General features: G+C 56.0%; 1 protein-coding gene across 4 annotated transcripts in view; it reads right to left on the bottom strand.

Moving 5' to 3' along the window:
- Positions 1–325: 325 nt before the first annotated feature.
- Positions 326–14,509, bottom strand: part of LOC116941489 (protein FAM110B-like) — a 36,578-nt gene continuing 22,394 nt past the window's right edge. For all 4 annotated transcript variants that reach the window (XM_032952604.2, XM_076066679.1, XM_076066678.1 and 1 more), the window contains exon 4: positions 326–12,897. In XM_032952604.2, the coding sequence (XP_032808495.2) occupies positions 12,478–12,897 (420 nt within the window). In that variant the 3' untranslated portion in view covers positions 326–12,477. The remainder of the gene's footprint in view (positions 12,898–14,509) is intronic.

The raw sequence follows: 14,509 nt of genomic DNA, 5'->3' as shown, positions 1-14,509 counted from the left end.
ACCCGTGGCACCGGAATTACACGTGGGGCAAGAGAAAATGACTTTGTTGAGTATTGTTCGTCATAACTTTGACCCTGTGCCCCTACTGCACATCTGTGTGAAAAAAAGAGCTTCATAGCTCATCGGATTTCTGCAAGATAAGTAAAAATTCTGCTTCTGAAAAATCCAATCCTTTAGTTTCTTTCCTCAACGGCGACGGCCGCGACCTGCTGTGCGTCCGCTGAACTTCGTCCGCACCGTTACGAAGCCAAGCGCGCGGATGGATGGACCTGGGGCAGAAGAGAGAATGGCAGGAATGCGAATGAACGACGCCACCACCGGGATCTCACGGACAGCAGAAGAGTTTATTGGGCAGGGTTGCATCACAGAACCACGAACACCGACTGCACGAACCGATGGCAGCGCCTGTGCCTCCACCACGCCGCCGCTGGCCACCAACCACCGACCCCGATGCCCCGGCACGCTCACCGCACGCCACCTTCAACCAACGCTTCTACGTTCTCTAGTCACAAAATATTCCACGCGACGAGTACAAACGCAACCACGAGAGCCCAATCCGCCGCTCATCCAGTGTTTTTCAACGTTACAAAAAAAAGCTCAACGATTCACCATTTTTGTTTTGTTTAAATCTATAGAAACCTCCGGTCAGTTTTCTGTTCTGTGGAATGTGCGGCTGCTGCTGCTGCTTTAACACCAGCAATTCAAGTACTGACATCGGAGCCTCGGCCTTTTTCTTCAAGTGAGCTGCAGCTCCGTCGAGTTGCTTCGCAGAGCGCGCGCTCGGCAACACGACGGACACGCTCAACGCGGCTCAACGTCGTCCGCATTGCGACCCAAGTGCGCCGTCCCCAGGTCGGGGTTGCGTGCCCAGCAGTGCCGGATGATCCTAGAAGCAGAAGTCGCTACATATGCTACGGGCCCCGCGCTAAATGCTTTTAAGCTATCAATTCCGGTTCAGTGATTCTGCACTTGCTCTATTACTATAGTACTATAACGACTGGGTGTTTAAGGTTAGCGATTTGTCGTATTATCTGGCTGTATAGCAAATGAAAAAATACAATTACTTTACTGTGCAAGTTAAACATTTGTTTTAATATTTACGTGTTTTAAAAAACAATTTTAGGGCCCCTTTATAACATATGCGACAGGCCCCGCACTAGCTTCATCCGGCACTGGTGCCGAGCCACGCTACCTCCCACTGGGGCTTGCGCCACGCGGCGAGTGACCGCGGGGGGCATATCCCCAGCACCCTCCAGGACGCCCGCAGTCGTCGTGCGTGGCGAATGCCTTGAGACGGGGAAGCGACGCAAACAGCCCGACCTGGGAAACCGCATTTCAGAGGACGCGCGACGAGCGCACACTCGCACAAAGACAAAGATCCCCCGTGCAGCATAGAGGTAGTGTGGGGGCAAGTGCTGTTCACAAGCACCTGTGAAGGCCAACATGGCACACGAGGGGGTGGTGTGGCCAGGACCACACCCGGCCGCCTTTGTCTCCCCAGTGGCGATGTTTACACACCGCAACATTCGAATCCTGCTCACGACCTATTACGGTCTCACGAATATCTGCACTGATCCTGGGCCTTCCCTCGGTCGACCCAACCTGAAAATGGTGCGGCGTGTATACATCAATATTGGGGAGACAAATGCGGCTGGGTGTGGTGCGGGTCAAACACCTCACGTGACGTTCTGGCCTTCATAGGTGCTTGCTATCAAAGCACTCGCCCCAACAATCCGTTAAGGCCATAAAGGGAATCTTTATCTCGAATTTACACACCAAAGCACAGGTGTGCGCGCATGCAAGATGCGCACATGCACACACACACGTTCACAAGCACACATACACACGCGCGCGTGCACACGCACACACGCGCGTGCACACGCACACACACACAGTGCACAAGCACACACACACGTTCACAAGCACACATACACACACACACCACTCTGAGAAGCACAGCGACGGGCAGCCGAGCAACAGGCAGCAGCGTGGGGCAGCCCGGCAGAGGGGATCCGCTGCCCTCGGCTCGTTCACGAGCAGCAGCAGCAGCCGAGGCATCACCACCACCGCCGTCTCCCCGACACTCATCGCGCTCGCCGCTTTGCTTCATCGCCGATGCTTTACAGAGGCTCACGTCACTCCTGGATGCACGCTAAAGTTTCCCCCTAAACCCGTTGGCAACGCGTACCCATGGGTAGCACACACATACAACACACACAACACCTCCCACGCGGCCGATGCAGACGACCTAGCCGGGATCGCCGGCATGCCGCGCCAGACCCCGGTGGGGGTAACGGGGATCCCCTCTCCCTTCCCAGCGACGCCCCCCCCCCGCCCCCGCTCCATATTTGGCTGCGCCTACCCTCATTGCACGTCAAGTATGAACACGATCGCGAGCTGATCAGGGGGGGTTGGTTTTATCGCCAAAATCAAATGACATTTAAAACATCGAACTATGGATTCTTCTTCTTCCGAACACGCTTCTCCAAGTTTTCGTTTAAACAATGCCACCTTCCACTGGCTTCCACTGAACCCCTCGCGTCATTGGCAAAAAGCCACCGCCCTGAGCCACGTGGGGGTCCCGACCACCGGTGTCGCGTCGAGGACCGCGGCGCTTGAGCGCTCGTCAGTCCGTGATGTGACAGGCGACGGCCGGGAAACAAAGACGACGACGACGACTTTACGACGTCTTAGATTGAAATCGGTGTTGTAATCATGCTGTTATGATTAACGTCACAGGCCGTCGTCCGAACGTAAAACCCCATTCGTCAAGAACACTGGCCCTAAACATGAATGGCCGTCCTCCGCAACAGAGACATGAGGGAGGAACCACCGGTGGGGCGCCCCTGCTGGGCCATTCCTCTGAAGAAAGAGCCACTGCCCAGAACGTCGCATGTTGTTTTTTTTACTTTTGCTTTCAGGCCAGCGTGTTATCGGTGCGCAGTGTCGAGTTTCTGTTATTTGTTCTTGCGCACCTGCCACCCAAGGCGGCAGCAGCAGCAGCAGCAACGACGACAAGTTACATTTTGAAAAGCACGCGTGCGTCTCTTAACCCGCGTGTGCGTCGCTCGGACGCGGGAGCCACCCCGCTCGCGCATCCCACCTCGGGGCCGCTCGCACCAGAAGATCGCCGGCCAGAGTAGACCCCCCCCCCCCCCGAGTCGGCCTGGCCTCGAGCTGATGAACGACTCGAACAAAAAAAAAGCTTTGGCGTTCCCACGATTTTCCAAGTCGTCGTGCGGATCTTTCCAAATGACACGAGTTCAGACTTCCCCCAGAGATGCTTTTGCGGGTGGAAGGTCAGGAGTATGGTGTCCAGCACGGGGCAGCGTCCAGCACGGGGCAGCCTCTGGCACCGGGCAGCGTCCGGCACGGCACGGTGCGGGGCTGGACCCACGGTGGCCCCACGGCATTTATCGGTAAAGGCGCCGCTCCGCGTCCTCCCATACGACGACCGCTCTTGCTACTCGGCCAATCCGGTGCAACACAACATGTGGATTCGTTCTTAAGACGGCCGTCCTGGTCGTCGCGTTGCTAACTGTGGCCGGGTTTTATCATCGATGCAGCGGTGGTGTACTTTGGGTTAAATAATAATGCACGGAACCTTGACTATTGTACACGAATGGCAGAGCCAGAAACACGAAGGGTCAACCGAATAAAGGTTAAGCAGCGTAGTAGTAGTGGTAATAATATTTGTTACTAAACTCACGGACGAGTTGAAAAATCGACGCTCACAACTAGCAGCCATGAGGTATGCGGCGTTTCGCTCGAGACGACGTCAATCATCATCAGGACAAGAACCGCAAAGTCAGAGTAACAATCACCATAATAATAACGACGATGCTGCGATGAAAACTGAACGAGACATCGCTGGGATCGTTAAAACTGCTGGGGTGGAAACACATTGCAGAGCAGTCCGGGTGCAGCCAACAACAAAGACAAATATCCCCCGCGTAGCCTAACAGACTGTTTGGGCAAGTGCTTTTAGCGAGCACCCTCTGAAGGCCGGAACGGTACACGGTGGGGGTGGGTGGCAAGCACCACGCCCAGCCGCCTTTGTCTCCCCAGTGGCGATGTATGCACACCGCACCAGTTACTCATTTTAGGCCGAGTCAACAGAGGGGAGGCCCAGGACCGGTTGCTCAAATGATCGTCACCGGTGTTTTGGCCACGAGCGGAAATCGAACTCGGATCGCCGGGTTCGTAGCGAAAAGCGCTAACCACTACACCGCCACTGACGCCACCGATTTCTTAGACACGGCGCAGGGAGGGGCGGACGCCTCCCTTCACCAACAAATAACACCGCGTGCACGCGACGAATAGAGCCCACAACACTGCACGGGTAAACAATTAAGTTTCCGTTCTATCCAGTTGAAGCCTGGTTGATTGAGAGCGGACTCGTTTGCTATGGAGGGCACCTGACAAGACGCCCCGGCGGGGCGCGTTCGTTGCCAGGCTCCACAATCCTGCGCTCGGCTTGGTTTCTGTATTCAACGACATCACCGGCGGAGTTGTTTTTTGGCGTGGCGTTATTCGCGATCTGCGGTCGTGACTTCTGTAATTATCACGAGATAATTGACGGAGCTTTGTCGATCCACTACTGAACGAAGGCATCCCCCCAGGGCCGTCGGTCACGGGAGGTTCTTTGACCATACTTCACCACGCTGGTCAGTGCGGGTTGGTGAAGCATTTTTGTCATAATGGAAAAGACAGCGTCTCTCCGTGCGCTCCCGCAGAGTTGTACGGAAGCCCAGGGAGCGGCGAGAACGGACGGTGTGGCCAGACGCCGCCACACACGCCGTGACCAGGCCCGACGCCCTGGCGCGAGCGAGCCGCGAGTAACGGGGCGCCACGGTCCCCTTCATGGCACTCGGCCACGGCATGCGGGCGCGGCCCCTCAACTCACGCCCGGGCCCGCCTAAGCGGGGACGCGCGGCCCATTCTCCCCTCTGCGTCACGACGCCACCACATACGCGCATGCGACGAGGCGGCGCGTGAGCGAGACGGGAAGGGGTGGCAACCCCCTCGGCGGAGAGGGGCCTTGCGGAAGCGCGCTCGTTCGATGGACGGACCGCTGACTGCGACGCGACGGCAACATTATAGGTTCTGTGTTTAAAACGTGCAGGCCTGGTGGCAGAGCCAAGAGGAAACGTAACGAGTGTGGTGCAATAGATGGCCGCGGGGGACGACGCTTGGAGGAAAAGACAGAGCGGGGGTTTGACGCCGAGCTCAGCGCCGAATAAGAACTGGGTTCAATATCGGCTGGGTGTGTGTGTCCGGGTCGGAAATATTTCTACACCCGGCACACCGCATCCAGCATACCTCTCGCTATGGCTGTGGATTTCTGTGACTACGGAAAATATATATATTTTTTAACTGGTATTGGCTAACCATCCCAATGCTGAAAGAAATTACCTGCAAATTACTCAAATGGGATTGCACACAGCTGCAACATCGCCCCCCCCTTACAGCAAAAACCTGACAGGACCCTCCTGAAAGAGTCATTAGGCTCCAATGAGGCTCACTTGGGCATATAAGCACGACAGTAATAATTATCTGCCACGCCAGCGACCCGCAAGATGTTTCCGCACGCGGCACACCACATCCAGTATATTCTGTGTGAGAGATCAAGCTCTGGATGAGGCAGCCATGAGACGGGACCCCAGGGGAGCACCAGGCCTCGTGCGTGCCGCTGTGGAAGCGCTCGTGTGGCGAGCGTCGCAATCGGGACGCCACGGGGTCCCCTCCACGGAACTACGGCACCGCGTTTACAAAAGTGCAAGAAGAGACTCACAGCGTCAAGTGCAAACAATGTATACACAAGCCCGATTAACAAGTGGCATTTACGTGCATTTGTCTCCGCGCGTATGGCGATTATGCCTTGTTCCTTTGTGATATTTTATAAGGATGGCAATGAATTAATATCTATGCACATGGCTTAATTTCAGCCGGGTTGGTGACACGGAAAATATATCTGCCCACCCCCGCCCCGGCACACCATGTCCAGAATACTTCTCGTTATGGCTGCAGGAATTGCTGGTTCTTTGCCACCTACTGCATTCTGCCGGCGACTCAGAAAATATCCCGTGGCAAATGAATCCAAGGCTCCGCACATTAACACAAGCTGACATCCAGCCCACATGGCCGCAACTTCCAACCATGCTCCGAATCGCTGGTCGCCCCCTAGGAGCAGCGGCGCGGTGGTGACTTCCTTTACCAGCCAGGGCTAACGTCAATGGCGAGCGACATCTGAAGCGGTCATTGTTACCCCCTCCCCCACTCCCCCTTCCTTCGCCAACCCGCACTGACCAGCGTGGTAAAGTACAAAAACTATAAACTATTTTTATTTTGCCAGGTAAGGCCCACTGAGCTATATAGTAGTTATTTTTCACAAGCCACAAATGATAGCTCAAATTAGTGGCTTATCACGTGGACATTTTAAGCAGCCAAATACTCGAAATACGTGATGTTGATTCTAAATGTGGAGGGAAAAACCGGAGGACTAGGAGAAAAATCCACATGACCACGGGGAGAACACGCAAACTCCAAATATACAGCAGGCATCGGGGTCGGGATTGAACCCACGACCTCCTGTATACCAGGCGAGGTAGTTAACATCTCGCCACCGACCTACCAGCCCCTCATCCAGAAGTGGATCGACAAAGGGCCGTACATTGCACGAAACAACCAGGCCACCTCTGTGGCAAAAATCCAGCAGCGTTGCTTTTGAATGCTGCGATGCGAGCAAGTGTGGTTGCGGGCACCCTGCCCTGTCACCTGCCACGCTGCAGAACCAATCCCTGGTACCTTCAGCTCAATCGCGAATCTCCTTGTGCACGTGTCCGTGCGTCACGGGCATTCACACGTAGGGGACTGTGAAAGAAGTTCAACATAAACACACGTACATACGAATGGGCGCGAACAGCACTGCGTTCGCTGAATTTGAGCTTTTCCTGGGTAGGACAGGATGGATATTATAAAATAAACGATGTCAGCGGACACTAAATATGTATGACAAGTTCATTAGTCGTTAAATAATTAGCTTGTCGTTAATTAAGAACGATTAAGCGCTGGGTGTGCACCAACGAACGGCTTCGTGGTTGTGCTGCTGCTGCTTCGTAGTTCTCTGCCCGCGTCGTACCGCATGTCCCTCCGGCCTCACGTTCGACGTTCTGCTCCACGCGGAATCGAAGCTCTCGGCAGCATGCGGAGCGGAACGTCGTACATCGTGCCGAGCAAAAAACGCGGCGCGACCCCGAAACCACCTCGGCGAGACGGGGCGTGGCCTCAGATCGTCGTGCCCTCGCACGCCCAACTCGGCCCTCGCACTCCAGTGCCACCAACGCCGCCAACGCCGCCAACGCCGGCATGGTTACCGGGGGTCGCGCAGCCCCTCCTCGTTCCCGCTTGGTTGGGCTCTGCTGCAGCATGCGCTGTTTAGTAACTTCAGTGCAGCGACGTGGCCGAGTGGGTAGCGGTTCGAGCCTCGCGGCCGCCCCGGTTAATACCGCGGGGGGGGGGGGGTGTTGACGGCGAATGTGACGCGGCTGTCTGCTCCACAGTGGACACGGAAAGATTCCACGATTCGATTTTAAAAAGCATTGTGGGCCACGTTGTGCCAGTGTCACAGTGACGCTCGTTTTCCAAATTGCGAATGGGATTACACGAGGCGACGACTGCCGCATCCTGCGAACCTACCTCAGGCTGCACCCGTCCGCGACACATAGTGCGTCTGCCTGCATGACAGCCTCGCGCTGTGAGAACGGCGCGCAAACACCAAATGTACCGACGCAATGGTAAATTTAAAAAAGTTTCATTAACAAGCCAACGTGGGTCCTCTTTGCTCCGGACATCTTCAGAGGGAAAGGGAGCAACGCGGATTCTCGTCGTGCGACCACACAGGTTCAGCAGCGCCACCGCGCGGTGCACGGCTACGGAGAGGGTACAGCGACCCCTCACGATCTACACGCACTGACTGGAGGCCCGGCCACCACACAAACAGCAGCGTCAACCCACCACACACACACAGCATCGCCGGGCACCACACACACCCACACTGCAGCTCCAGCCACCACACAGATAGCAGTGATAACTACCACACACACACAGCAGCGCCAGGTACCACACACACACAGCAGTCACGGAAACCACACACACACAGTTGCGCCAGCCACCTAAGACAAAGATACCCCGTATATACTTAACAGACTGTTGGAGCAAGTGCTGTTAGCGATTCGCACCTATGAAGGCTAGCATGGCACACGAGGGGGTGGGTGGCAAGCACCATGCTCGGCCGCCTTTGTCTCTTTTCATGCACACACAGCAGTACCAGCCACCACACAGCAGCGTTGGCCACCACAGAGACACGGCGCGGCCACCACAGAGACACGGCGCAGCCACCGCACAGCAATGCCAGCCACGGCACAAAGGACCAGTCTGGCGCAAAGGTGAACTGTGCGGGAAGCAGGGATCACCTTTGCCCCAGACTGGTCGGCGCAGTGGACGAGGCTTTATGGGGTTATGTCCAAAAGGTCAGGTCTCAGGAGCAGGGCGCGGGGACACACCACGCACTCTCTGCGACGCACATCACGTACAAAATCCTCTCGAGCACAACGTGAAATGTCTTCGCGACCGTCTCTTAACGACGCAAGCGTTCGCCACGAATCGCTAGAAAGACGACTCGGGGATAGTAAGGGGGATCACGTTGTGGGGGGGGGGGGGCTTTGCCAGGAGGGACCCCCTAGGGGTTGGCCTAGGAGGGTGGACATTGCAACTCACTCGGCTCGTCGTACACTCTGTGACTGCACACCTCAATTTATGAACAATGCGAGGCACGAGCAGCAGCGACTTCACGGGGTGTCAACGCCCATCAGGCAAGCGGTCGCTACCCCACGCTGCTTCGCCCCACGGGTCAAGAGGTCATAAAGTTCCCTCTCCAATCGAGCGGCTTTAACTGCAGCGCCACCGGGCGCACACCCGACCGCTTGGCGCGACGAGGCTGCGACACTGACCCAGGCCGCGCTCCCCATCTCTGGCTGCCGCCGCCGTGTCCCTCTGTGCGCAACTCAAAGTCGGCGAGCCAGCGAACACGCTCGCCACGGCCACGTTGCTCACACCGGGGCGAGCGCGGACGCGAGACTACGGGGGCTGCGGCGCTACCAGCTGTCGGGCTTGTGGAGTCGAAATCAGCAGTGGTGGCAGCCTGAGAGACGTCTCTGCACTTGGGGAACGTGTTGCTGCGATTCACAGGAAGTTATCACTATTACTTACTTCTTCATTACGAGAGCAGAAGGTGGCTTTCACATACTTCTCTTGCATCGAATTACTTTAAGGATAACCTTCATTGTGGAGGACACTGGCTGGTACATTAATTTAGATCATTCCTTTAGGCAACGTAATTTGTTGTTTCAACGAGATGCACTCCAAGCACGACCGATAAACAAGCCTACTGCACATGAGCGGATTCGTTTGGCAACAGATGGGCGCCGTGCCGGCATGTGGCACACGCAGTTCTTGCCGGTGCACGGGCGCTGTCTGCCATCGTGAAGCGCAGAGGAGGGTAGCGGCTCGGCGGTGGAGCGAGCGGCTCGCGGTCGCGAGGTCGCGAGAGTTCCAATCCCAGTTTTGGGTTGACTCGGCGCTTCGCCCCTCTGTCCGTCGACTCAAGTCGGTTCCCGAACCGTCGCGGTCGTACCTATGGCCTCGTTATTGCAATTTGATGTATCAATCGTAAATACCCCTTGTCGGTCGGTAACACAGCTGGCTGCGAGGCGGGCACGGAACAGAAATCCGTGGGCATCAAAGCGCAAAGTTTCAACGAGCGCTGGCGATTTCTCTTGTCTACGCCGAGGGGGCGACTTTCGCTCCGCACAGCGAATTCCGAATCGGCGCCGACTGCACCCACAGCTCGCCCTCTCCTCCCCACGCCACCTCAAGGGAGCACGGTGTGGTCACGACGGTTCGCGGCGATTCCCGCATCAGCTGCACACGACGACGGCGTGCGGCGTGCCCTGCACAGCCGTCGACTCTGAGGAGCGCGACCCTTGCCGCGAGTCACCGCTGCAAGCAGCGCGTCCTCGCGGTTCGGGTTGCCCCACTCACTACACCCGGTGCCTTCCATGGGGATTCAGATCAGCCCATTCACAGCTTCTGTTACTTCTATTGCTTTTTTTTATTAACATCAATATAAAACACGTTAAAAGCAATGTCAAACACAATAATTAAAATAACACCACTAACCGTGACCAATGAATATCGCAAACCAATTTTGGATCGCTCAAAGCAGTGCCGCCGTAGTTGCCGCCGTAGAGCGGGGGGGGAGGGTCTAATCGGGGCGGGCGCCGCGTGGAGATGCGGCTCACAGCAGCGTCACTCCGCACTTCGGGACAGCCCCACTTTCAATCGTTTTTCTCTCTGATGATTAGGAGTCGTCCACCACCCCCCCCCCCCGACTCCCGCGTTACGTGCGGTACAGGGTAAATGCGGCCACGTGGTCCGAGGATACACCATACACCGCGCCGGTGTCTCAAGTGATTCGCGGGGTCAGCATCAGCAGCAAACCCAAGTGCAGCAGCAGTGGCGGCGGCGTTGTATTGCTGCAACATGACGCAAGACCCGGCGGGCCCCGTGAATCTCTCCCCGACGGTTGCTCGCACCCTCTCCGCCGAGTCGCCCCACATGCCTCATGTTGCCAGCTACCGCAGCACACTGTCCGTCTCCTGCGCAGCCGGCGCCGGGCGATGAGCTACAGCTCCACACCCCAGGCCTCCAACTCGGAAGGACGCGGGCCGAGCTTTGTTTCGGCAGAATAAAAAGCTACCATTATTGTTGTTGTTGCAAAATATCGTCACAAATTATATTCTTCTCCTCGACAAAAATAAGTTAGAGGACACTACGCGGGTACGGTTTTTAGCTTTACAATTTAGATGCACGGTATCCCTGTAAAACATAAACTTTGCTCGTGTTGATATGTAAAGGCTATCCGTTTGTGTCGGTGGAGAACACGAGTCGTGAAAAAACACCGCCTCGTATCCACACAATGACAGCGCCCTCTCTCGGCAGCGCCGCTCTCGCCGCTGTTCGCCCACCCCCCCACCCCTCCTGCTCGCTCAACCGTGCCGGCAACTGCCAGGGCAGGAACGCCGGCACAGCATCCTTGGCTTGCGATCAGAAAGGGAGGCGTTGAGCACCACGGGGAAGTCCACGGCGAATTGTTTCTACGGAAGATACCGGTCACCACCGTAGCAATGTGGAATTCCCACCGGCGGCCCTTTAACCGCCAACAGGCACGAGCGTCATTCGAGCGGCGGACGTATCAAGCTCAGTCGCCTCCGCTCGACTCGCTCCACTTAAAATCAGTCGGTCAGGATCCGAGCGGCTGCGCAACGGCAAACGCTTCCTGGTGCGTGCCAGCAGCTGGGCCCAAGCGAGCGAGAAGCGCTGCACGGCAGGCACCCCCCCGACGCGCGACGCCGGCGACGAGGCCGGATCACGATGGACGAACCGGTGCGGCTCCTTGGCGCGCCCCTTCGCAGTCCACACGCACTCATCACACTCAGCCCAGTACTGGCAATGCGTGCGGGGCCGGCACACGCGCACGTGGGGGCAGGGAAGGGGGCGCCGTGACCACGGTGCTAGTGAAGAGCGGGATCTCAACATTCTCGAAACAAACCTCGACCTCCCCTGGGAGCGGAGATCCCCCTCTGACGGAATTTTTATCTAATTAAATAAACGCTGAGTTCGAATTTGTTTTGGGTTGTTGCTTAAATTCAGACCAGCCAGGAGGGCGAACGGTGCAGGGCTGAGTCCGTGAGCCGGCTCGTGGTGCCGGACCCAGCAGAGCCAGGCCCCCGGGCTGCACCGGACGAGACCAACGGCAAGAGCATCGCTCCGTAACGTCAACACGCTGAGAACATACCCTCAGTCGCCTTGGCCTCGTGAAATACTTTAAATCATTAAAACTCAACCCATGGTGTGCAGCAGCGGCATAGCATGGTCGGCATGGGCTATGCCGCAGGGAATTAAATTAGCCTCCACCCCCTGGGCGCCCCCCTCCGGCCAGCGGTCTCCGGGACAGTTGCGCCACCTGTACACACCCGAAAGCTGCTCCGGCGAGGAGCGCACCTCGTCATCTCACGCGGTGACGCGCCTCAGCCATAGTTGCACCCCCCACCCCCACAGGTCACAGGGAGAGCCATGCACCTGAGCTACAAGCAATGACAAACGCACGCGGCTGATATCCCCTGCACGTAGGCGCTTGTACCTGGGCATGGAGCCAACAACAACGACGACGACGACTCCCTTAGCTGTGCGGCGAGCCTGCCGAGTGGCGGCGCATTCGCACGGCTCTCTCGTCCCCTCCCTCGGCTCGCTCGCGAGATTTCTTTCCGCATGCTGGAGGCTTCCACGCGAGCAGGCGGGAGGGGGTGGCTGGACTGTCGGCGTCCACCGGGGGCCCGTCGGGGGACGGTCGGCGACCTACACGACACTGGCCTTCTGGTGCAGCACCGCCTGCCTGCAGCTGTAGAGCCATTTGATGACGCGGGCATTGCGCTCCACCACGGAGACGGCGCAGGCAGCTCGCTGCCGCTCCTCCGCCTCCACCTGGCTGCTTCGGTGCGACGGCGCCGAGCTGAGGCTCTGGACGCTGGCGCTCTGCAGGTTGAGCGAGAGGATGTCGGAGCCCGCGCGCGCCAGCCCCTCCAAGCCATCGCCCTCCAGCAGCGCGGGGTCCAGGCCGCAGTAGTTGAAGAAGCGCTCGATGTCGGCGCCGGTGCGCGCCAGGCGCGAGCTCAGGTCCGACTTGGAGCGCTGCAGCGCCGGGCGCCAGCCGCTCCCGCTGCTACCCGCCTCGGAGGCCTTGCGCGGAGAGCTGTGGGTGCTCATCTCCAACTCGCCCTGAACGACGGTGCGCACACGCACGGCAGTAATGCACGCAGGTACAGAAACGAACAATTAGGAACGATGACAACAGTGGCAGCGGCCGGCCATTTGCCAAGAAGTGGCGGTGATATCACCGCAGTGCTGTCGTGCCAGGCTAGGCACACCTCAAGGCCTTCACGTGAAGTGTGGAAGGCTCGTTACTGGCAGGTCACGAAACAGACCCAAGATTGACCGACAGATGCACCACCGACACGCTCAGTGTAAGGTACAGATTAACTCCACCATATGAACAACCAGCCTCAGGGTATGTAAAGATCGACAACCCGAGTCACAAACAGCTATCTCACCAATCCAGGTAATTTTGACCGTTTTTTATTCTCCCGATTGAGGGTGCCAAGGTGGCGTGATGTGAACTACCTCACCTGGTGTAAAGGAGGTCATGGGTTCGAGATCGACCCCGACGCCTTGATATATGGAGTCTATAGGTTCTCCCCATGGTCACGTGGATTTTTCTCGAGGTCCCCTGGTTTTTCCCCCCACATTTAGAATCAGCGTGCGTTTAGCGTATTTGGCGAGTTTAAATTTCGTTGAGCTATCATTTGTAGTCAGGTCGCTTCTAAAAAACAGCTACGGAGCTCAGTGCGGCCTTACCTGGTAAAATTAAATTGTGCTTCACATTGTGGTGCTCTCTGACCCTAGGGCACATATGCCCTGCCCACTTCATTGCACCGCAGGAGCTTTTGGTTTTGTGCCACGCCCATTTTTGAAACCTTTATAAACGGTTGCCTTAGGTGACCATCTCCCTCTTTCCTCCTGAAGACGGTCGCTTGTGTTGTGATCGAAACGTCGTAGTTTTTTTTTACCTTATTATTTTACCTTTATTATTTTTATTTTATTTTTCATTCCTGAAAGAACCAAGAATAAGTCTACATTATAGACTGCCAGTATGCTCACTCAGGTTAAAAACCAGGCTACAGTCTACATTATAGACTGCCAGTACACTCACCGAGGTTAATAACCAGGCTGCATATTCTTGGTTCTTTCGGTAAAGTCACGTAGAAGGGAAACAAGAATATTATAAAAATATAAAAAATACAATTCTCACGACGTTTCGACTGCAACACAAGCAATCATCATTAGGTGTGAAAACCTGAAAACCTGATGATGATTGCTTGTGTTGCAGTCGAAACATCGTGAGAATTTTATTGTTTTGTATTTTTATTATTTTATTGTTTCCCTTCTACGTGACTTTACCGAAAGAACCAAGAATATGAATCCCTGCAGTCACGAAAGCTTTAAATCAAATTTAACCAGGCTGCAGTCTATATTATAGACGGCCAGTACACTTACTCCAATTAAGAACCAGGCTACAGTCGACATTAATGTTTTTTGATTCACTTTAGTATTTTATTATTTTTATATCTACGTGACTTTACCGAAAGAACCAAATAATATGAATTCCTGCAGTCATGAAAGTTTTAAGTCAAAAAATACAATTAAATAGTTTAGTTTAAATAGTTGAGAAACAAGGGTCTAATGTCTGCTGGGGAGGTTTCCGCGGGTCGTGGCGCACAGCTCTGCGACGTGCGCGCGGGTCGTGCCGCCACGCGTCGGTTGGCACCACGAT

The sequence above is a fragment of the Petromyzon marinus genome, chromosome 12 (assembly GCF_048934315.1).
Source record: "Petromyzon marinus isolate PM22_M1 ecotype Great Lakes invasive population chromosome 12, UKy_Petmar_22M1.pri1.0, whole genome shotgun sequence".
NCBI lineage: Eukaryota > Metazoa > Chordata > Hyperoartia > Petromyzontiformes > Petromyzontidae > Petromyzon > Petromyzon marinus.
This window is presented reverse-complemented; position numbering and strand designations above follow the sequence as displayed.